Here is a 24,299-nt window from a genome sequence, read left to right on the forward strand (position 1 = left end):
CTCATCTAACCACTGGATCTGAACCAGGAGAGCTGTGAAAGCCTCCTGCCAACTTCTTGGCTGGATGATGAAAAGCAGGAACCTAAAGTTCAGGGAGTGTAAAACACTTCTGCCCTTTGTTTTTCTACATAGCTTTATACCTTTAATTTTACATAAATTGTAAAACATACTAAACCCTAAAAATATCACATTACTTTTTCTGTGTTCTATCCAATGTAGAAATATGAATGTTGCTTTCAAGGTGAAGCACAGTGAGACTAAAGAGACAGAAAATAGTCCAATCTTGCAGACCTCTGTATCTCAATATAATATCAATATAGCTAATAGTTGTACCGAGTCACTTCACTTGTTTGTAAGGGTCAGTTTGGGAGATAACAGCTCAGCATGTTGGCTGTGGAAGAGATGTCTCCCAGCAGCATGCATGCGGTTAATAACCAGATTATGCTTGGCCTGCACGGTTAGATTGTTATCAGAGTGTCCAAAATATGGAATTTGTCTCAAAATTCTGAAAGCTTTTGCACCTTCAAACACAGAAGAAAAAGACTTATGATAAATGCTATGACTTTATAGAAACTCATTCTGGATGAAAAGCATCAGCTCACCATGCTAAGCAAAACACTCAAGGTCACATAAGGAATGATCAGTAAAACATGGAATACACACTGTCATTTGTGGAAGCAACATATATTGAGGCTGGTGAACTACAAAAAAAAACATTTCAATGAAGGCTTTAGATCACAAACTAAATGAAACTCAAAGCAAAGGGAACCTTCTTCCTACTTCTGAATAAAATCCAATGGAGTAAAATTAATGCCATAAGACTGAAAGAATGCATTAACTTGCCCATGCTTATTTTTGTTCCACAGAAGAGAATTTGTTTTTAACGAAGTCAGACTTGGACAAATTGCAGACATTCCTTTCTGGAACAGAAGACAGTCAGATAGAATTTAAGGGCAGATAGCCAAACACAAGTGTAAAAATGGATAATCAAGACTATACAATTTAGGTAGTGACATAAAGGAAACATGCAGATCATCACTTTGATGCCTGTGCTGTTAAAGTTCAGAAGAAGAGAGTCAAAAGGGGTAAAAAAAAAAAATAAAAATCCAACTATCTGAAAAAAATGATATTTAGACTGCTAGCAACTTGTAAGGGGGAGGTTTGCCAACAATTCAGAGCTGTATAAGGATTCTATAATGGATATCATCAAATGCAGCACACCAGTCCTCAAAACACAGACCAAAACAGGCCAGCCATAAATACTGAGTAGTCAGACAGCTGTAGTGATCTGTCCAGACCTCAAGCCTGTCTGGAACTTTTCAAAAAAGAAACCTAGTTGTCTTTACCCTTAAATTGCCCTCAATGTCTTCATGATAATTTGTAATTAAGAGTAAAACAGAAATGGAAGAAAAATGTCTAGCACTGAGAAATCAATTGTCTGTGGAGCAGGTCTGGAAGGCTAAGACAAGGCAACTCCAGAGCTGGGTTTTTTAAAAGCTACTTATTTTAAGTTTAAAGCAGCCTGAAAAGACCATTCTCCAAGGTGGGGATCCTCTTGAAGGCTAGCAGCAGACAGAATCCCTAACATCTTTTTTAAATCTACTTTTAACATCTATCTTTTTCTTATTCTGCTTTCAACTCATTACTGTCCCAGCAAGCATAAACTCACAAGTGTTGAAGATTCTGATAAGTTCAATGCTTTCCCTATTTAGTGTCAGTCATTTTTTTTTCGGTGGAAAATACAATTCTAGTAAGCAAAGACGAGTATGCAAATCAAAAAATAATTCAGTGATACTGCTTTTACTTATGAATGCTGTACTGGAAAACATGAAATCTATTCAACTTTGCTCACATTGGAAACAATGTGTGTCTTTGTGCCCTACTTCAGCATGAATCATACTGATGAATCAAAACATCATTCCTGTGCTAACATGCATTTTTTCTTTAACATTAGAAGTAGACTTAGCAAGATGCTAGAATAAACTACAGAACTGCTCCATACATGTGATGATACGAGGTAAAACGAAGCAGGAATCAAATGAGAGAGCTTGGTTCTAACTTCGCTTGTGCTTCTCAGGATCTTCTCAGATCTGCTTCTCATGCGGAATTTAATATTGCCAAGAGCTGAGTATCCTGAACTTGATCTAACACAGCACTTACACGCATGAAATAGTACCACTAGCTTCAGTAAGATTACTCTCATCCATAAAGTTAAGCATAGATTTCCATGCTTTCCCGGAGTGGCCTAGTACTCAACACTACAGGGTGCAGCAGATACAACTTGTAGTGATATCCTATTGAAAATTACTAACCACAGAACAAAACCTTTTTACTTGAAATCTTTAAACCCACATTTTTTATCTAATATATCACAGCACGCCTGCTCAGGTTACATGATAAATTCATTAAAACATTATCTGTTCTTGCAGTGGGGAAGGGGAAAAACACCATTTTGGTCCTACAGTATCAGAAGCAGCAAAAATTCAAGAGGTACCTGATAATCTGAAGGCATGACAGGCCCGCCTGAGTTAGCGCCTGAAGGCCCTATGCGTGGTTTCTTGTTCGGAGGCACCTGGTTGAGGCTGGAGTCCTGGCTGTGCTGGAGTCCCGCGCCTGCGCCCCCTCCTCCCGCGCCAGCGGCCCCGGCCGTCCCGTTGGTCTGGGTGCTGTTCTGCTGCTGCGGCTGCGGCTGCTGTGGTGCTGCCTGCGGCTGCTGCTGAGGTGCTGTTTGCTGCTGATGTTGATTCTGCTGCTGTTGATTCTAGGGGAAGAAGTGACACGACGACACAACAGTCACTTGCTCTGAACTGGTTTGTGAGGTTTTTTTGGAGTCCTTAACCACAGTGCCGCCGCGCCCCTGGAGAAGGAGGCAGGTCTGCCTGCTTGATAGGAAAAACACAGCAAGGCTGCGTGTTGGGAGAAACGCGTCCTTGGTTTGCTCTTGCACAGTCTGTGAGGGCATCCATCCCATTTGAGGTCACAGTGGCTTTTTTTAAGAAAGTTTTTAAGAAAGCAAGCCAGGACAGTCTACTGCCTCCTACAGCTAGCCAAGTGCTCAGAGAGGAGAAGGAAGGAACCTTTTATAAAGCAGTAATTGCCTAATGAACTGAATCAAAACCCCCAAAGTTTCACTAGTGCTCAGTGGCAGACGTGGTGAACCACAGCAAATTATTCTAAGTGCTTCAACAGCCTTGTTCACTCAGAATCAAAACCACTTCTCAAACTTTCACAAATGACACGTTACAATAACCCGAAGGAGGCTGGCAGCACTACTGCCAGAAAGGTAAGTAAATTGAGACCAGAGAAATGAAATAATTTCTTCCAGGTTGCATGGAAATTTCGTGGCAGAACCAGAAATGACTTTTACTACCGTTTTGCTCTCCTGTGCTTTTAAGTAATGTGTAAAGAGTGCTATACTGGGAATACGGCCCAGCACGGTGCTCTAGGTATAGGGTCAGAAAATCTTATTGAAATAGAAGAAAACTGAAAATGGACCAAAGACAATAGTTGAAGACAAGAGAGGAGGAAACAGCTGAAGGAAGAATCTGGCAAGGGAAGGAGAAGACTAGCAAAGCAAGAGAAGCCAGACAAGCAAGATGACACTGGAAACTAGCAGGAAGACAGACAAAGAGAAGAGTTTCACAAAAAGGAGGAAAAAAGTTAAGAAGGGGAACACAACAGCAAAAGACATTGTACTTTTCTGGTTTCAGAGTGCTACAGCCTAAAAAGAGTATTAGGGAACTGGAAGGAATGTCAGAAAACCAGCAGAGTGCAACTCTGCCCTCCATGGTTAGACAGTTACAAGGAAAGACCACTCATTTGTCTGCTTTGGAGCACCAGAGCACATAAAAGAATCACAAAGAAAAGCAATTTTGCTCCAAATGTGAGATATGTCACTTGTTCATCAATGGGAAATAACCTGCAATCGTCATGGCCTTACTACTTTCTTCTCCAATATACTGTATGCAACATTTTGGGACAGTCTTTTTTCCTAGAATATCTGCTTAAATAATTATCAAAGCTTTAGCAGGGCAGCCCTTTATAAAACCTCACTTTATTAGTTTCTCAGAAATCATGACAACCAGTTGCCACGAGCAGAAAATTCTTGATGCCCCCTATCACCAAAAGGCATTTAGTTGTCTCGGATAAATGACATAAAAGATCTGTATATATGCCATTCATCACAACAGTCTCCCAAGATACATTCAGATGAAATTTGCAATGATGTATGCATTTAGGATTACAAAGAAGACTTGCCTCTTCAAGGACTTTGAGGCTTGCATTTCCATTTCACATTTAGCAAAACCAATAAGGTATCCTCCTGCACGTAGTCCTCAAATCCCATCTCAGTCAGATTCTGTTTCCCAGGAGATTTAAACTTCAATAATTTTAAAAGATAATTAAGCTAGCTCGTAAAAAAAAAAAAAAAGAAGCAATTTCTTTTCTCATAACAGTTTGAGCTTTACTTATATAAACAAACACCAATAACTAAGGTGGTATTTGTGTCAGAATTCTGAAATTTGTGTTTTCATTGAGGTATTTGGATGCAAGTGAGGTGGTTGCTACTGTGAGAGCCAAAATTTGCAATTTTTTAATGTGTAATCAAATCCTGCAGGAACTCTCACAATTAAAGACAACAGTTTGTCATAGGTCCCATGTTTCGCACTTTGGATATTAGCACATTTACCTGACTAGTCTGAGTTTGCTCTTCTCTGCAGCTATTACTGCTGCTACTGCCTGCACAGAGACTGAGATCTGCTCTGTCAGACCCCGGCTGGGGTCTAGCTGCACCACCTTAGCACACAAAAACAGCTTATGCCAGCAGAAACATCATCCTCAGGTCAGTCTAGTTCATGGTGATTCCTAGATGAATAAAGTTGTCAAAGGTATACAGCTAGCTAATCCATTACCATGTGTCATGTCTCAGGCACAAATTACCAAAATGAAATTTTGGTCCTACCTAGAAAGGAACCCAGCAGAAACTTGCCTAACAGAATTTGAATGAGAAAAGAATCTTTTCACTTTGTTTTGCAAACACTTGTTTTAGCTTTGCTGACTAATAATTAACAATTTTGAAGAATGGATGCTTATGTTAAAGGTTATTCAATTCAGATGCAAGTTCCAAATAAACAAACACAGAGAACTCCTCTAGGTTTCCAAAGGACTATGGTTTTAAAAACAAACCAGAAACTAACACTATTAAAAAAAAAATCCTTTCACTTGCAACAGCACCATAAAGAAACAAAACATGGCACAGATCCCAACTTTCAGAATACTCTTCACATTTTCTACACTGTGGGAACACAGTCAATGAGAAATATGTGACTTAAATTACCTAAATGGTCTGAAAAAATATTAATTCGGAGTGTGCATAAATACGTGACTGTCCCCAACAATCTCAAAGACCATTTATATAATGGCTGTTTTGAATATAAACATGCCATTGTTTTCACCCCCAACACTCCCAGGAAAAAGACAGATATTACTTTTAAATACATTGACCTAACAAAAGCCAGAATAATTTTAATTCATGAGGTTTGTTCTTTTTTTTTGAAGCTGTGACAGTTGTAGCAAAGCTATTAACTAAATTACAATCAAATCAGGATCATGACTTTCATAGTATTTTTGCTTAGGTGTCTGTTTCCTCTTTTCGAAAAAGCTATCTAGAGACAAAAATCGAGGACATTAGCACTTGTTCTCAGTACAGAACAATCTACAATATCTGTTCCAAACCAAAAATTTGCTGTCTGAAATGTACTGTGATAGACATACTCTTAAACCTAGCTAGTTGCTCATGTTACGCAGAAAATCTGAAAACAGAAGATGCATCTAGTCAAAAGGTTCTTCCAAAAGAGTAACACTACTTCTCATGCAGACCTCAGATAATTACAGTTTTAGGCTGTTTTCCTCACATTTTTCTAGCTATACATTACTGCTGGTGTCTCACTGTACACTTTTAAGCGAAAAGAACAAGCTGTTTCATACATTACAGCAGTATTGTCCAGCCTTCACAGCATGATGGGATGATCACTCCAGTCACGTAGCACAGCTGAGCTACACACACAAAGCAGGTCGGGTTATGTTGCAAACACACCAAAACTTACTATGCACACAAATAAGTCCTTGCCCATGTCTATGGGGCTATGGGAAAGAGCATTCAGAGCAGATTGTCGCTACCAGAACAGTTCACGCTCCTTATTACTCCTTTGTCTGAGGGCCCTTAAAACATGGTCAGGAAACTGTGTGCAGAAGGATGAAATGTTCTGATGTAGTGCCAGAAGCAGGCTGCACTATTTATTTGAGAACCTGACAGCCATCTACTTTCAAATGGCTGGACGTATGCCAGTCATACAATAGAAATGCCATTCTTTTAATGTGATCACAATGTATTTTCATCATGTGATGAAGGAGGACGTAGCCAGGTCCTCTTGGAATGATGGCAGCTGAAAGCAGGCTACTGCTGACAGAACTACCCATCCAGCTCATTCCCCACAGGTCAGGGCAAACTGTGCTGGTGATAGTGCCTGAGATACCACCCACAGCCATCTGATACTTTTACTCTGTCTTGGAAGCAGTTCGAAGAGAGCCTTGCCTGGAAAAAACAGTTTTGGTTAACTCTTCACATTTCATTAGTTTTCATTTGGTAGCACCATGACTCTTTTATTGCATTCTTAACAGGGGAGAAAAAAAAAGAAAAAAAAAAAAAAAAAGGCGTTTATTATACCTTATCCCCTTTCTCTTCAGGTTCATCTTCATTGAGGAATTCTCTTTTAGGATATGGAATCTGACAGCCAGCAAATACACTGAAACACAGTAAACAGTAAACACTCCACAAATATGTGCACATGACATACATTTACTTAACGCTATTAAAAACAAATTACTATAACACAATTTAATTTCTTGTATTTCATGAGTCCTGTTTCCATACGTGAGTGGCACTGTGAGCACCCAAGACAGCAGCAGATACCAGCAGTTAGGTGCCAATCAATGTCAGATCTCTTTGCTCTTGGCATGAGGTTGTCATTTAGAAATCACGGCATGGCTGAGCACGCCCGAGTGCCAGAACGACCACTTGTTGATCCAGATGGCAAAATGAACAAACACCATGCCAGAGTTTCCACAACACCTAGTTGGAACATGCATGGGTTACTGAATAAAGGGCCTGATCTAAAGAGTATCAATGTCTTACGGGCCCACCTTGCCTTACAGCGGGCTTAAATATATTTGCCAATCACAACTGCAGAGTTACTTTCAATTAGCTTTTTGTTCAGAGAAAAAAAAAAAAAAAGATCGCTTTTAAATTCAGCTGGCTAATGGCATTTGGAACATTCCTTAATGTTTATGGCAGAGGCTTTATCATAATGTTATCCTGGAATTCATGGGGAGCTATGGCTCTACATAGGATAGTATCAAATAAACACAAAATAGAAAATTACTAATAGATCTTGACCAGTATCAATTTATTAGATTTCTATGCCAGCAATCAGAATACAACCAATGTGACATATTTTTTTAAAGTGTGTAAACAGTTCCTAATCCAGCTGCTATGTAGTGTTTGGCTTATCCAAACAGAAAAAGAAAAAAAAAACCCAACTAGTCTCAGCTACACTCCTTTGGCACTCGAGTGGCTGTTCCCTCCTTTTAGTGTTGCCTGCTACCTGAGGAAGCAGTGAAAGCAAAGGTGGAAGTCTCCCTGCATCCAGCTCCTACAGATCATAATGCTATGAACCACCACACTTCTGAAAACTGGAAAGAGAAACTGGAAGAGGAAAGTCTGCCAGCAGGAACTGAATAGATCTTTTGAATTTCTCATGACAATAAAATATATAGAGATATAAAAATCTGCACTCTCAAGCCTTCTGAACAAGGAACTTGTGGGATTTTAAGCAGTCATTGATCTCTTCACTTTTATCTCCTCATACTGTTACTCTGTGCAAGAGGGCATGGGAAGGGGCTGTAGGTCAGAGCACTGTCCCAGTCCTAGGGAGAGGCACAACAAAACCAGGTAATGGAGAACAGGGCTCTGTGAGGCTGCATAAGGCAGAATAGAACAGCACACAGATAATTTCTCAAAATACTGCAATAATACCGTCATTCTAGCTTTAGCAGTGCATTCAGTATTACAGCACTAGTGCGGTACTGTGTTACTGTCCACGACCACTCAGTTCCATTCAGTGATACTTCAGTACTACACCAATAGTTTCTACTGAGCATGCCTGAGCTACTGCTTCTTGTGGATACAGGCAGATATCTGTAAATTTTTAAGCTGTTGTCTCGTTTCAGGGTAGCATTTAGCAGAAGGAAGACATCTAAAGAGCAGAGAAGAGGGAGTACGTACTCTGATGTAGGCAGAGGATCCTCTTGAAAGTAGGGGTCCTGCAAAGCCTGCTCTGAGGTAATTCTCTTTGTAGGGTCCATAGTAAGAAGCTTCTGAAGCTGCAAAACATAACATTAACAAGAGCAAAAAGCTTATCAAATGATCATTTTTCAAACTATGACTTAATATGTCTTGGATTGTGGACTGTTAAATTATTTGTGGCTTGTCCAGACAAGCCTAAGTTAGCATTGCTTGTTCAGTGAAGTTCCCAAGAACTAGAATGCACATCCATCAAAGCACTATGGCCGTGAAGCACTTCTCACGTAAGAAATATAGCTAAGTGTCTCAGGCAATATTAATTGGTCAGGCTGAACCACTGTGCTAAAGTGACACTAAATTCAGCTATTACAGGTTCATAAAGCATCACTTCTAAATAATGGCATTTCGTTGTGGCACACTCACAGTTTGTAAACTGTTCTGTACTGCTGACACAACAGGAAAAATGTGTCAGAAGAGACGGAACATGACCAGGACTCTCCATATTGCTTTAGGCACAGAAACAGTAAATCTTCATTTCTTGCAGTGGCGACATTCCAGAGTGAGAGCACTCTGCCACTTACAGAGCTCCCAATCTTACTCTAATTGGTATTGAAATGAGAAAGAGGAGGATTGGACTCTTCCTAGTAACCTTTCTTCCTTGGTAGAAGGAAAGTAATAATAAATTTATTAGCTAGAATGCTGTTGACTGCAGCAGGCTATAAAAGAGGATTACAATATATTAGTAGTATAAAACAGGAATTATAGGGATAACATACCATTTTAAGTAGTTACTTATTTATCATAGTCTGATAAACTCACAGTAGGAAATTCTGATGCTCAAATTACAGCACACAGTATCCCACTGTCATACAATACTCTCTTAATCTAAGTCAACAGTGAAAATAAAATTCCTTCTGCAAAGGGCATCTTAGCTCAAACTCTATCTTCCAGGCTTCAAACAAAAATTCCCTCGATATTCAGCAAAAGGATGTGATTTCGGCGTGGGTGTTTGGGGCTTTTTGTTCTAAAAAATAAAAAATCTGATATTCAATTCCATATTCTATATATATGTTACAGTGCACAGCCTCAGTAAAAGCACTCATCCTCATCAAGAAAGATGATCCCCTGCATTTCCTTTCTCAATAGCTCTACTTTGTAGATGATGTCTTATAAAATTCTCTGTATTTTTGCCACTTCCTTCCCTCCTCTCCTTGTTCCCGTACTTTATGGGCCATGGACCTCAAAGACTGACAACACAACAAAGTGCCACTTGGGCTGTTCCCCCAGCTATCAGTTCATTTGCAACCAGCTCCTGAATTGATTCCTGCTGCTTGTCCAGAAATACACCTCAGGACGGTCCTGCATTGCATACACCTGGAGAGTTTACATGGAACATTTATTTACTGTGTTTTGTGTTGTCAGATAACCCTTAACCCTACGTCTCCTCCGTATCTTAACAAATTCAACTTCTAATGTGCTGTTGGCTCTCTATACACCGACCTCACACGATGCAATAAATACAGGCAACAGTTCTGGTATTCAGTATCCTTATTTCAAATCATCACCTCTCCCTACATGCAAAATTTCCATCAGTTTTAGTGGCTTGTGCCACCACTACAGGTGATGCAAGTTTTTTGTCCTCAGTTCCTCCACAGCGACTGCAGGGACAAACAAACACTCATGTTCTGTACAAGGCCACTCCTGGTCTTTGGTACCAGATGTCATCATTGACAGAAGAGCACAGGACATCAGTGTCTGCCCTCTGGACTCCTTCCTCAGAACTGGTTGCTGCAGTACTACTAAAGAGAAAACTTGAAAGCTCCTCCAGTTTTCTGCCATATAGCACTGTCATCACAAGCTGCCTCCAAACGTGACCTGTATTCCATGTCATTAAAAAGTAAGGCTAATACCACAAGAGAAGACCTAAAGGCAACTTGGACCTTTCAATGGTCTGCTCACTCCCTTAGTAATGCCCCTCCACCCCTGAGGATATAATCAGTTTGCCCATTCCAGGTGATACCACACACAACATCACTCCAAGTGAGATATCCTGCCTATCAGTGATGCTACTGTGAACCAACTTTCTTTGACAAAGTCTGGTTTTCTGTAGCTTCTGCTGCTTCTAGGAAAGTGAATAGAAAATGCCTGGACACAATTTGCTTTCAGAGTAGCGGCTGTTAACACAGTATAGGAAGCCTGTGAGACTGGACTTCATCAACAGCCTCATACTTCTCAGCAGCTCTCAAGATTGCTTGCTGTCAGGCTCTACTGGCCTGACATGACAGCTATAAATACTATGCTTCTAACTTTTCCAGGACAGCAAGAACAAATGCCTCTTCCTGGATGGAAAACACTCTGCCCTTCATGTAGATACTATCATTCATTGTCAATCAGCAGACTGGCACAGTATCCTCCTCTTTGCCAAGAGTCACTTGCTATCCTGCACTCATGTACTTGAGGCCATATTTTCTCTACGCACCACACTTTCTGTACTCGTTAGCACAAAGTCTTGACTAGTGAAGGTTAAAAAGTAGATGTCTTCAGAGGTCACCTTGCAAGACAGAGGTTACCTCAAAAAATAACAAGGAGTTTCAGGGACCCCGCTTCAGAACACACGTACCTCCAAGCTCATTAGCAGACACATTTCTAATCTCTTGATTTTGGGAGAGCAACATTTGGGAGAACAACCTTTCCTTTAAGATCTGCTGGTTTTTAGGATCTTTCACAAGATAAGGCAGGTACTGAGCCTCTTTGTTGTAGCATGGCTGTGGTAATTTAGGTACATGGACCTCCTCAGTGCAGCAATGAGGTATCAAGGAGGTTGTTTGTGTTCCTGGGCATCCTTATGCAGTGCTCTGGGAGGCTGGCCTATTTGAGACCAGCCCCTGCCTCTATGGTTGATCACTAAACCACACTTAGTCATCCCTGAATATGAACAGTGAGAAGAATTTTACTAAGAGAACCTACTTTGCTGAGCAAACTAAGTCTTCTTCATGATGTTCAGAAAGAGCCCTTAGACTTCTGAAAATCTCAATTCCATCCTAACAATTCTATAGGGGAATACATAGGTAGACACCTATCTATTTATTTAGTCACCCTGTAATAACTTTGTCTTACTACTTCTCCATCACAAAAAGTTCCTTCTTTTATACATATATATATAAAAATATAAAAACATATATAATACGCCATAGCGTGGCAAGATATGGTTAGTTTTGTGCTCTTTAGAAATCTGGTTAATATATCCCCCTGGAAAAGTAGCCTGCCCACCCAAGATGACTCTAAACTTAGTGTTCGTAGCCTTGATGAATTAGCCATATAAGCTGACAGCAACCCATTTGCTTCTCTGCCTTTCCATCAGGTTTCTGGTGGCTTCCACCTTTAGCAGGAAAACAGGGAAATTCAGGTGCTAACTAATGATGTTTCTTACAATTGTCATCCTTTCAGTTAGACTCCTCCTCCAGATTATTCCAATGTGTGCCCAGTAAGTTAAGTTTAAGAAATTTTAATTATTTTTTCTTGAAGTCTCACACTTCTTATGTGAATACTTCCCTTCCACCCACTTGGGATCAACCTATTTTGTTTCCACAGCTATTTGTGTCATCATCCAGTAACTACTAAGAAGTCAAAGAGTCTTTGCCAGGACCTCGAGAGAAGACAGCTATGCTGAATCTGTGTTAAACCGTGATGCCACTGATGAAAACAGATCACTAGAACTCAAGCTGCACTAACAGCCTCATGACAGAGGCTCCTTGTTCATAGCACTAGCAAAGTCACTTTGAACTTCATTCCTAAATTTAGACAGACAGTCATCACAGAGGCATCTAGAAATTATATGTATTTGACAGAGCAACCCTGTGTTCACCTACAGTGAATGACTTAATTAGGTAACCAGCAAATACATGCTTAAGGATACTGTTTGGAATCACCCACAGAACAGAGGTGGACATCAGAGGGAAGAAAGAGAAGAAAGAAAATAAAGAAAATTACTACAGGAAATAATTAAATTTGTCCTTTCCTCTTCTTTCTTCACAAAGCTCTTTAGCTCTTGGGAGCTCTTTAGCTCTCCGAAACAACACAGAACCAAAAAGGATAGATAATACTCTCTATCCTATTTGCCCAGCAGTCGTAAGGGTAAGGCTGGTTATAGGAGTGCCTTGCAGAACTTTAATTAGAGAAGACCTTCAGATCTTCAATACCAGCAGTTTAAGCACACCCTCAGCATGAACATATATGACGAAAACACATCTCAAAAATGGTCAGTTAGTGATAAATAGCTTTCTTTAATGTTGGTGTTCATTAGAATGAGATAGAAGAACAGACACAGATATTACCATTAGAAATACATTTCATTCCTAGCATCACATTGGTTTTCAAGTTGTACCTACCAAAAGAAAAACTTTGCTGTCAGGCTTGACTTTGTGTTTCTCCATGTATTTTATGAGGCTACTATTGGCATATCTGAAAAACACAGTTAAAGAAAGATATTTCTGAAATAATACAGCATCATGAATATTGAACTGTACCAAGTGATCACAAAAACATTTACCAGCCCTTATTAAAGCAAACTACAAAGAACTGCTATCAGAAAACATGTCAGATATTTATCTAGCAGTTGCACACACAAAGTGTGCTTTTCACTAACAGGAGTACTATCAATTGTGTACAGATTATTTCCATGGAACACGCAACTTTCATAGTGTATGGATAAGCTGTTGACATGGGCATATGACAGAAACTCAACTTGAAGTTTATATTCTCATTTCCTAAAGCCAGTCTGCCACAGACAGTGTACAGCAGTCTGTAACAGCACAACAGGGAAGCTATTCAATTGTTTCTAGTCGCAATTTGGCAGTCTCGTTAGTTTACCGTCTCCCTGACCCCAACCTGCAGCAAACCATACAGTCCTTATAGTTCCCAAGCTCAAAAATGCCCCAGATATGTACAACCCGTGCCTTGCCTTTAATCTACAAATCTAGAAGTTATCTGCAGCGGTTTTCAAAAGAAAGAAGCTTCACGCACGCATAAGCTTCATTATCTTGCCTAAAGCCAGCATAATGAATCCATGGCAGAGGTGGAAACAGAATCCAGAACTCCTGAATCCATGTCCTCTGCCTTACAACAGAATCTGTGTTGCTCCTTACACCCTCTGATCTGTCACCACCTAATTGACTAATTGACTAATTTAGCCAAAGCACCAGGAAACACTAAAAGCAGAAAATTCTCAGATCCCAGACAGGCTTTGCATCACAACCTATTGAACACGTTACCTTCCATAGAAATCCTGTCCACTACTTTACTATCTACTATTTCAAGGCCAGGCTGGATGAGGCTCTGAGCAACCTGACCTAGTCAGGGATGTCCCTGCTCCTTGCAGGGGGGTTGGACTAGATGACCTTTGAAGGTCCCTTCCAACCCTAACCATTCTATGATTCTATCTCCACATACCTGCTGGTCAAAATGACCAAGGAGGGCCTTTCCTATTCTTTCTTACACAAAATGAATGAAGTTATCTTGAACATCTAACGCAAGTGGTTTAAGCAAGCTCATTTGTGCCTGCCATGGATTAAACAGCACTTGTAACCCCTTATAAAGAAATGAGAAGTCCACTCAGCCGATGCTTTTAACAAGCACTTGAGGGAGAAAACACCATTTAAGCAAAACAGCCAATTCAAACAGGATAGGTTTCACAGTGTTAGAACCCAAACACTTCAAAATCCCCTTCCCAAAAAGTCAGAGGATAGGAGCCAATTTCTGCCTATGTGCTATATTCACTGAACTCTTGTAGCATTATCATCACTTACGTTGTTCTCCTAAAATCTTTCTGGAGAGTTGGATATTCTGGCATCTTCCTTATGTCTTCCCAATCTTTATCTTTAGTGGGGGGGAAAAAAGAGAAGCATTTACAATTTTGAAAGCGTAGGTTAAGTAATACACAAGAAGAAATAACTACAGCAGTTGTTTGACTTTGTTTGTCGGCCAGTGCTATTGTTCCCTAATTGCCAGTATTTCCAAATTCATCAAGCTGACATCTTCTTCACACCTATACAAAAAACCAGTCACCTCCTGGGGGGGGGTTGGGGGGGGGGAATCAACTCAGTCTCATTACGTCTGATGCTTTAATAAATTACCTGCAGGGAATCCCATTACACTGAAAATGCGATCCAGTTGATCGTGATGAAAAGGATTACTTGTTTTGATGTCCTCCTGACGACAGTGAAATATAGGTTCCGAAGTCAATAGTTCAGCAAATATGCAGCCAATTGCCCAAATATCTAAGAAAGAAGAAGGATAATTCATGCAAATTTACTGTACTTCATCACTCTGTTTTTTGTTTCCGCACAATTTCTCAACAATCTGTATAACCACAGTAAGATAAAATGCCTCACAATATAATTACATACTTTTAAAAAGGTGCATTAATATAATAGCTTAAAAAGAGTAAAATCTGGAGATATAGGTTTTTTTCAATCAAAATTAGCTTCCAAATTCTGTTCCAAGTTGTACACTGGCAGTCCAGCACTTAACGTGTTCACAATTATGGCAGAAACCTACACAATATTTGCTGGTGACATAGCTTAAAGGGCATTCAACTGACCATCAAAACCAAACCATAAACAGCCCATAAAGATACATGGAAATAAAATTCTATCACTGTCCTGGTTCTGGCCAGGATAGAGTTAATATTTACCTGAGCTGGGTGGAGAACTGAAGCTGGTAGCCCCTATGGCTGGGATAGTTAACTAATTAGCTAACAGCTGGGGTTAATTTACCCAAATTAGCCAAAGGGCTATTCCATCCCATCTGACATCATGCTCAGTATATAAGTGAGGAGGGTGCTGAAGGGAGGCTCTCCTAGTTGGAAGAGACTGGATGTAGAGATCTGTTGTGAGCTATTATACTGTATTTGTGTTCCATCACTCTATTGTTTTCTTGTCATTACTGTTAAATTTACTTTTTGTTTAATCTCAACCCGCGTGTTTGTTTTTTTTTTTTTTTTTTTTTTTGTTTGTCAAATCTCCTCCTATTCTCTCGGAGAGTGGGGGGAGTGAGAGAGAGACTGCGTAGTCTGGTCCCCGTTGGGGCTGAACTACGACAATCATATTTCAGAATCATTCCAAAGAGATAATTGATAACCAAATAAATACTAAGAAGGAAAAGACTAATGACTTATATGTTTAGACAAATAGCGCAAGCTAGTTGGAACAGAGAAACAAGATTCTAATTTTAATCAAGAGTAGAAGAGTGATTACTAAACTTCAAAAAAAAAAATCCTACTTGTCAACTGACTCCCACTGGAGCAATACTGGAACTGTCATCTACACCTCATGTACAGAACAGAAAACAACAGCACAATATACTGATGTTTTAAGGAAAGAAAATAACAACCTCTATTTCATAAATTTCTCATTATTATACTTTTCAAAACTAAATCTATTGTAGACAAGAACATTAGTTTAATTTAGAGGAGAATAAATTTCTAGATACATGTATTCATTCTAGTTCACCACCCATCTTAGTGTTCTGTATGACCCAAATGCTTTATTATTTCATCTTAAAATGAAAGTGTGAGTTTGTCAGTGAGAAGAAGGTTACTAGCAGAAAAGAAATGGATTTGCTACATTGACAAATACGTGTCTGGGATATAACTCTGGAAAAAAGATGTTGAGATTAGAAGAATAATGAACATAGATAGCTGAATACAAGAGTGTAAGACTTGCTTTGTAGTTGAGGTTAAACTAGATGACCCTGGAAACCTTTTGGATTTTATCAAATTTAATCCCATAAATACAGAAAACAATTTATCCCTATTTTATAGGTCTAAGATATAAAAAATTACCTAACTGAAGTTTGGTTTATTAGATTCAGACTAAAGAGAACACCAAGAGAAGTCTCTTGTTTGTTACCTGCATCCAACTACTCTGAGACTCAAAACCCCACTTGCTGTCAATGGTGGTGGTTGGCCCATGCCGCCTAAGACACACATGGTCTCCTGAAGAATGAAAAAAAAAAAACAAACCCTGCTCTCTTTATGTCTCTTTGCCAAAATGGGTCAGCTCCATTTCCATCATGTTACAGGTGTTGAGCTTGGGGTGTCCCAATTTATAAGCTTTTCTCCCTACTTCCTTTACAGGAAAATCTGATAACCTTTCATTCAGACTTTACAGTTTTGACAGGATGTAACTTGCTCTGGGCATTGCGTTACTTTCGCAGGGTTTCATCTTCCTTTGATTTTCTTATTAGCCTTATCTGCATGAAAACAGGATCTTTAGCTCTTGAGATTTTATCTGCTCAAGCAGCTAATACAGCATATTAATCACAATTATTGCCTGGGTAGTAAGCATAAATTATCTACTCCAGAATGGAAATTGCTTATGATTTGAAGAACAGCATCTGCATTTAACAGCATCTATTACCTCATTTTCATCCTAGATGGCAAATCCTTTTGGAGACGGTTTACCCAGAGGCCAAAGGAGACACAGCCCTCTTGGTTTTCAGGGCTTTCTGCAGTGCCCACTGCCCATCGCACAGTGAGGGAGAGGCTGGGCCGCTGCTCACTATTCTGTTCATTACTGCTCTATCCAGACTGACCTTTTCCTTTTAAAGAAAAAGAAAATCTAGTATTCTTGTTGACAGCAGAGCTGAACTGGGAAATCTCCTTGACATGACAATAAACTTCAAAACTCTGTTCCTCCCTCATGAGCTGAGCTGTGTGAGAGCAGAGCCACTGCGGCAACACATTCCTGCTTCCTGACTCTGTGATTAATGCAGAAAGCACATTTTAAACCTTTCGAGAATTCAGAAAGACAGACATTGCACCAACTGGAAGTTACATCTGAATAAACACTGGTAACTCCCAAGCTGCTGTGGTATTTTCTGTGGGATGGCATTACCAGACAAGTCAAGCATGAGAACACTTTTGTTCTGATCAGTCATCATAGTCTCTAGTAGTTCACAGTGTGGGGGTTCAACTCTTCAGGTTTCTTGCCAGATACTCTTCAGCTTCAAAGTAATATAAAGTAACCCTAAACACTCAGCACAGAAAACCTGAAACTTTAATTTCCATAAGTGAAGATTAAACAGCTGGAAAAGGCCTTATAGCCATGCAGCTCAAGCAGGTCAGGGTCTTCCCTGTATGGATCTAACTTTTATGTAATCTGACCTCGAACACATCCTTGGCACATATTGAAATCGTTCTCACAGTTAATGACTTTCTGCCAAGTTTGGCTAGTCTCTGTTTGGTTTTTTTTGTTGTTTTTGTTTGTTTTTTTTTTTTTAATAAGATTCAGAATTTACAGTAATTATTTACCACATGTGGCATTTTTTCCAGCAGGAATGCCTCATTAAATTCTGGTAAGTTTAAAAGCTTCATCAATACAAACAGTCCTGATAGGTATTTATCTCCTACACTGTTCATATTAGTCAACCAAATACAAACTTCAGCTTTCACTATGGAAAAATGTGTTAATAATTAGCAATTTTCCTATCCGGTGCCATTTCATATGTTTTCAGTTTGTGGTTCCTAAAAGAGATTAACGATTATTACATCTATTCCAAGTAAGGAGTACCACCCCTCAGAAGTGGGCATTTACAGGGCCAAAGCTTAAAACACATAAGCAGTATTTTTCAAGGACACTGCATTATTACTCTAGTGCATATCATCTGCTTCTAGCACAAGAGGAACTTCTTATAATGCTGTATAATCATTTCATTATAAATTATATTTTTTTTTTAAAAAGCAACCACCAAAAACAAGTGGCAAAAATTATCCAGTAATTGGTTCTCTGCTCCCCCGTCCACTAATGATCAAGAGGGTGAGTTGTCTCATTGCTCCTGAGCCAAAGATAAACTACGGACTGTATCCACTTTACCTTGTTATGTACCAAACCCACTGAAAACTGGGACACATAGGTCCTACAGTGCTGCACTGGACACTAAATGTTTTCCCATTTGATGTGCCAGGAGGATCCAAATAAATTTATCAGAATAACAGAACCATTCCTGTAAGGGTGGTTCTGTTTCCTACAGTCTCTTCTACTATCATGAGGTTTCAGGAACAATTCGTGGTAAAAGGTTTTCACTGTTTTTTGGGCTGTTGGTGTTTTTTTGTGTTTGTTTTTTGTTTGTTTGGGTTTTTTTTTTTTTTTTTACTTTGCCCTCCAAGACTTCCAGACTCCCTGCTTTCCCCAAGTTTACACCAAACCTGAGTGCAAGCCAATTTTGGTCCCTGCTCTGGAAAGCAGGGTGGGAGTGAAGGCCTTCGTTGCATACTCCTTTGCCTAGACTCCTCACCAAACAGCTTGTGCAGGTTCCATTCAAACCTATTTATCACAATATCAAACCTATTCTTCCACTGTAACAATATTTCTCAAGTGCTACATAATTTTACAAAAGGAAAAAAAAAATAGCCTTTTAAAGACGGTCACTTGTGGTTGGTAAACAGACTTTCCATGTTTATACCTGGGTGCAGCAATTATTAGAAAATTTGTGTGGCTGACCATGTCCCAGTTTTAAAACCTGTGACTCTAAAGCTTTATAGGTCAGCTACTAAAGCTGAGAAAATCCTGTGTGCCCTGCTCTACTTTAGCACTGTAGCCAAGAAGCGTACAAAAGGATGCTGACATGGCTGTTCTGATGAGAGGGCTGATTAAGCAGACAAATGCTTGTGTATTCTTTCCTTTCTGTGTCACAATAATATCATTTCTGCATTTGCTCCAATATTTTTGAAACATTCTTTATGAATAGTACAATCATTTAAGACAATAAGACAATTTATTGAGCAATAGCCTTGATTCTCAAAATGAAACATCTTTTCCCATGCATATTAACTAAAATGTTTCACTGAAGACAGGACAGAGTCCAAGATGAAATACTTTTATGTTTCTTAATTATTTCAAAGAAAATAAATACATAAACAAGCTCTTAGTCTCATATAATTCTTTAATAAAATTCTGTTAAAGGAAGTAAGTCAAGAATCGCAAAACATCTATTTAGCTGCCATCCATCTGAGGAATTCATCATTAGTGGTTTAGTAGTTATCAGTACTTCAACCAATCTGCTTTTTTTTTGTTTTGAACACAAAGTGTAGACTCTATGACACGTCCGAATGCTGGGAAAGGAAGCAAACAGTGGAGGGACGCCAGAACACAGCTTCTCTACATCCACCAAGGGCTAACGCAAAACTAGGGTAACCAAAAGCTACTGACCAAGGCTTAGCCCTAACACGGCAATCCAGGTCACCTCTAAGAGTTACAACATTTATGTAAAATTCACCAAAACTGGCAAATTAAGGCAAGAACAACAAATACACCAGACTGGAAACCCAAATGGGGGCTGTGCAGGAAAACACATACCTAATTTTTTCAAATAAATATCAATTGGTCTAATGAAAAAGTTTTAACCTCTGTATAAAAACCTTGCATCTCCTATGCTGAGCGCAGCAGCAGTTTCTAAACTTATTCAGAACCTTCATACATAGTGACCTAGGAACACAGAGATACTGTAGAAAAAGAGTTTATTACATTTCATACTGGCTTTAAATACATATAAATTAGATTTAAAAGAAAAATATACCTTTAAAGGGGAATTTCTCATTTCTTTGGTCCAATAACATGAACAGAACATACCTGTTGCTATCACACTCACACATGGGAAAGGTCTTCCTTTTGTACGTGGAGGTCTCAGTTTTTCCTGTTTCATTTAAACTTCAGTCAGCAAAATAGAAAGCCGAGGAAAGAGCAGTTACTAGCCTTTTAAATTTGACACTTTCTATGAAGAACTGAGAATGGGGTCAAATAGCAACATGTGACAGGCTTTTCACGGGGAAGTAAAAAATGGTGTCAGTGGGCTAAAGGTCAGAAATTTGCTATCAGTCACTGGTAAGTTAAGCAATGCTCACCGATCTTTAATGAACTACACCTCGTCAGAACTTGACTGAAGAACAGAAATGTATACTGTAAAGCCACAAAAAATGACTGTTCTGCAGACAAAATACCCTCAGCAATCTGAGGGATGCTCACACCCAGCCAAATGCATATCTAAGAGCAGTGTTTTATCTCAAAAGCACATAACTTCCTGTGCCACAATGTAGAGTCAAGATAATTCAAAACTTTTAAAGGCAAAACCATACTAATTCAAATTAGTAATGAAACCTATTATCCTCATACTTTTTTTTTACCTGTATGCCTCCATCCCAGCCTTTTGAACTAAGCTGCTCTCTTTTCATCTTTGTACTAAGAATTTAATTAAATTACTACAACCTTAACAAATTTGAAACACCTTGACTGAAATTCTAAGTTCACTGAATTAAACTGTAGTTTTCTACAGGGCTTCAGTGGGTCAGGATTTCTTCCTTCTCTCTAAACAGTTATTTTATGTTGTCAAAATATTTGTTTTCGCACTTAAATTTCTATTCCTCATATATCAGCATTAAATTAAGAAATTAAGATCCTGGATCATATGATTTCAGACTTCTGCATTAGACACATTATCTACCTTGCAACATTACACTTAAACTACCGTGGTAAGCTTGACAACACAGGTGCAATAGATTTAATACAGGGAGCGACAGTAAGACCAGAGGCCCTAAGTAGTCCTCTCGTGCAGCAAAAATAAAATTACAAACAAAGAAACCCTGTTAAAGAACTGAAATCTTTAATACATAGAACTTGACATTCAAAAATTTGGAAATTCAAAGCTTATAGTTCTACACGCAACCTTGTGTTTTCTTTGTACAGCCTATGTACTGAAGAAGACAGGAATCCTCAAGGCAGGGAAAATGCAATCTTACCAACAAGTGTCCTGTAGAGCAGGAGAATTTGGCTTTCACCAACATCAGTAGCTCAATAACTAAACTTTTACCAATATTACACTGCTTTTGTAAGGACTTTCAGTGCCTATCTCCCCAAAACTCCCCTCTCACCAAACCCCCAATCCCATATATCACATTTTCATCAGCAATTCTTTAACTCTTCACTTGTGTCTCCAAGGCTACTACTGTATAAAGTACAGATTAACCAGATTAGCTAGTAGCAGGGCAGGCTAACATCCTTGAGAGACAGCACAGAGTGATAGTTGCATAAATGCAGAATAGGGTGATGGTTCCACTTCTTTCTTCTCTCAGTTCTTCCAGAAACTGGGGTGGGCTCCAGTCTCAGGTGATGTCGCTTCAGGGCAGGGAATTAGGCCACTGGGACAAGAGCCAAGTTCTGGCAAGGAAAGTGTGTTACAGCCTCGTTTTCTCTCTAATCCTAATTCTTCAGAGATGGCAGAGGGCTATTATTTTCATGCCAACTACAGTATCTCCAAGATGCAGTAAAGCACGTACTGCTACTTTTGTTCTGGTGACAGCAGTGCTTACACCTCAGAGGGTCCAAGAGGTCCTCTGGCGAGCTGCCAACGCTTTTCACAGAAACAAAAGTAAGAAAAATCTACTTTCAGTGACAACTCATTAAAAGCACAAAGAGTGTAATGGGTGACACAAAAGGCAGCTTTGTAGCCTCAGGGCTATTTGCCCCTACCAAATATCGAACAACTGCAGCAAGCAAAGGAAGTATGAAACCTTCTAATTGCAGACGTCACAGGTCTCTTACATCGCAAAGTATGTAACACAGGTGTAATACAGAAATTGTTACAATTTCCTCCTGTAATGAAGAAAGAATTATGAACAGGCAAGATAGGCTGCTGTTTGGTAAATAGTATTTACAAAGCTTTTTGGGGAACATCCACAGCTTTACATTTTCACTTTATCGTATTAAAAACAAAACCTGACAGCATCATCTAATCCGAGGACTGGAAAGCCAGGAAATCCTGATTACTAATTATGGTGCTTTATCATTAATTTCCGCCCCCCTCCTCAATTTTTTCCCCCATCTTGTTCCATCACTGCAGGTAAATGTCTAGTACAGCACAATTTAGATTGTGCAAACAGCATAATATTAGAGAATTGTTGCCATTTTTTTGTGCTCCTCTGAACTGTAGCAAATGAGAAGTGAACAGTACACATTCTCTGAAATGGAAATACACTTTTTTTCCTAATTAAATGCAAAATATTTTAACAAAACAGCTTTTCTGTTCACAATGGAGCTCTTTGGAGGTTAACTCCATGCTAAATGAAGAGAGATGACAACTTTATTATCTGTTGTGTGCTCTCACTTGGCTTGTGTCATTAACTATTACAACTTTTTACCAGGTCCAACATGTCAACACCTTCAGAGCTAACATAAGGTGAGCAAAAGGCCTGCTATCTGGTAGATTAAGTTATAACAAGGAACATGTGTGAAGAGGCCTTTCCAATTCACAAGCCATGACAGTCTTTTCTGGGAGTTAAAACTTTTGATGTCTACCTTATTTCAGTCAACAGAGAGGAACGCATGTGAAGAAATTTTGCGTCTTAGCACAGAGAGGCTTATTTGTCCTTCTAAACAGAGTGCTTTACGTTTAAAAATTTCTGTTACTAAGGGGTTTAGCCTTGCAGCTGTTTCTAATAAAGCACTCAGAATAGCTCTCACATAATTATAAGCAAATCTATTGGATAGGCAACGAAATATAGTACTGTGAAATGTAATTCTGCTGTCAGTCATGGCTATTGCCAAGAAGTCAACTTGCGAAGCAATCCCACCTGTCTTGAGAACAAGTCATTCCACTGAATCAGTGCTGTAGTGTTGAAAGCTTCAGTTGGTATTGCTGAAATAATTGTGCCTGAAGATCAAACTGATGGATTAGTTAGAAAAATTCCTCTGCACCAAAAGCACGCACCTTGTTACGATAGCAGGTACTTGGATTTCAAGCCAAACCCAACTTCGGTGAGTGAACATTTTAGGTATGTTAGTAAATGGAGCACACTAAAAAGCCTTAATTACTGCACTAGTTAGTTAGGGTGAGGTCTTTATGGAACTAGGCTTTGTAACAGATCACCTTTTGGATCTTTAAATGGCAACCTCATGTTTCATTTAGGAAAATGAAACCAGCCTTTAGTCCATTGCTTTGTAAACGAAGCCTTAAAAAATAAATCCAAATCAAATATCTCTAAGATGCAAGTCCAACTCTGCACCAAACCATTTACCTACTCATATATAAAAGGAACAATGTATTTGCAGTACATGCCAAAGAACCACAATATATCCCGACTGACACGTACAGAATGGAATTGAGTATGAAGAGAAAGTGAGCAAAACGCGTCTCCTAACCTTCTCCAAATGCCGAGTCTTGCTTTCTCACATCATCATCCATGTTCCATTTCCACACAAAGATCCATTATTTGCTCTCGGCTATGACAGACATTGCAAGAACTCCTCCTGCCTTACTTCCCTAAATAATTTTTTTTAAACTGAGCTCGCAGGGTAGGTTGCTCAGGGAGGTTACAGAATCAATCCTGCTGCTGCAAAGCTCACCTGCCTTGTACAGGTAGAAGTCAGTGAGATACCAGGGAAGGAAGAGCTTGCTCATATAAGAGGCCCATATAAGAGTCATTAACAGTTGGGAAGAACAAGCAATTGATGCTCTGAGGGAAAAATAACCAGAAGGAAAAAGGCATGGAACTATTACCAGTAGGGAAGGGGTTTTTTTTCCCCACAAAAAATTGACTATTTTTGATGTACACGAGGCTAAACATAGATATATTTTTGAAGGCACCTCTTGTTCAAGTGGTTTTTAATCACAAAGCTATTACTATAGAGGATATTCTGCCTCCTGAGTATTTTTATGTTATTTTATTTTTCCTTCTTTAAAATAATCCATATACAGTTAAGTCACAGTAATCATCAAGCAATAGCAAGTCTGACAAAATATTGAATAAAAAGGCAAACACAGCTGGTTCTTCCCTTCTTATGTTTTGCAAGAAGAGAGAATCACAAGCATACGAAAAAAGTATTGGGTGATCAAGAGTGGAAGTTTACAGATTAATTTACAGAGAAATCTAAATCAAGACAATTAGCAGATT

At 39.2% G+C, this 24,299-nt stretch overlaps 1 protein-coding gene across 4 annotated transcripts in view; it reads right to left on the reverse strand.

The window, feature by feature from the left end:
• CDK19 (cyclin dependent kinase 19) overlaps positions 1–24,299 on the reverse strand; it is a 144,899-nt gene that overhangs the window by 5,694 nt on the left and 114,906 nt on the right. For all 4 annotated transcript variants that reach the window (XM_086743466.1, XM_086743464.1, XM_086743465.1 and 1 more), the window contains 6 exons: positions 14,491–14,634; positions 14,164–14,233; positions 12,748–12,820; positions 8,342–8,439; positions 6,725–6,803; positions 2,495–2,761 (listed from right to left, as the gene is read on the reverse strand). In XM_086743466.1, coding sequence (XP_086599592.1) covers positions 2,495–2,761; positions 6,725–6,803; positions 8,342–8,439; positions 12,748–12,820; positions 14,164–14,233; positions 14,491–14,634 — 731 coding nt within the window. The remainder of the gene's footprint in view (positions 1–2,494; positions 2,762–6,724; positions 6,804–8,341; positions 8,440–12,747; positions 12,821–14,163; positions 14,234–14,490; positions 14,635–24,299) is intronic.

Source organism: Chlamydotis macqueenii, chromosome 3 (assembly GCF_036417535.1).
Source record: "Chlamydotis macqueenii isolate bChlMac1 chromosome 3, bChlMac1.mat, whole genome shotgun sequence".
Classification (NCBI taxonomy): Eukaryota; Metazoa; Chordata; class Aves; order Otidiformes; family Otididae; genus Chlamydotis; species Chlamydotis macqueenii.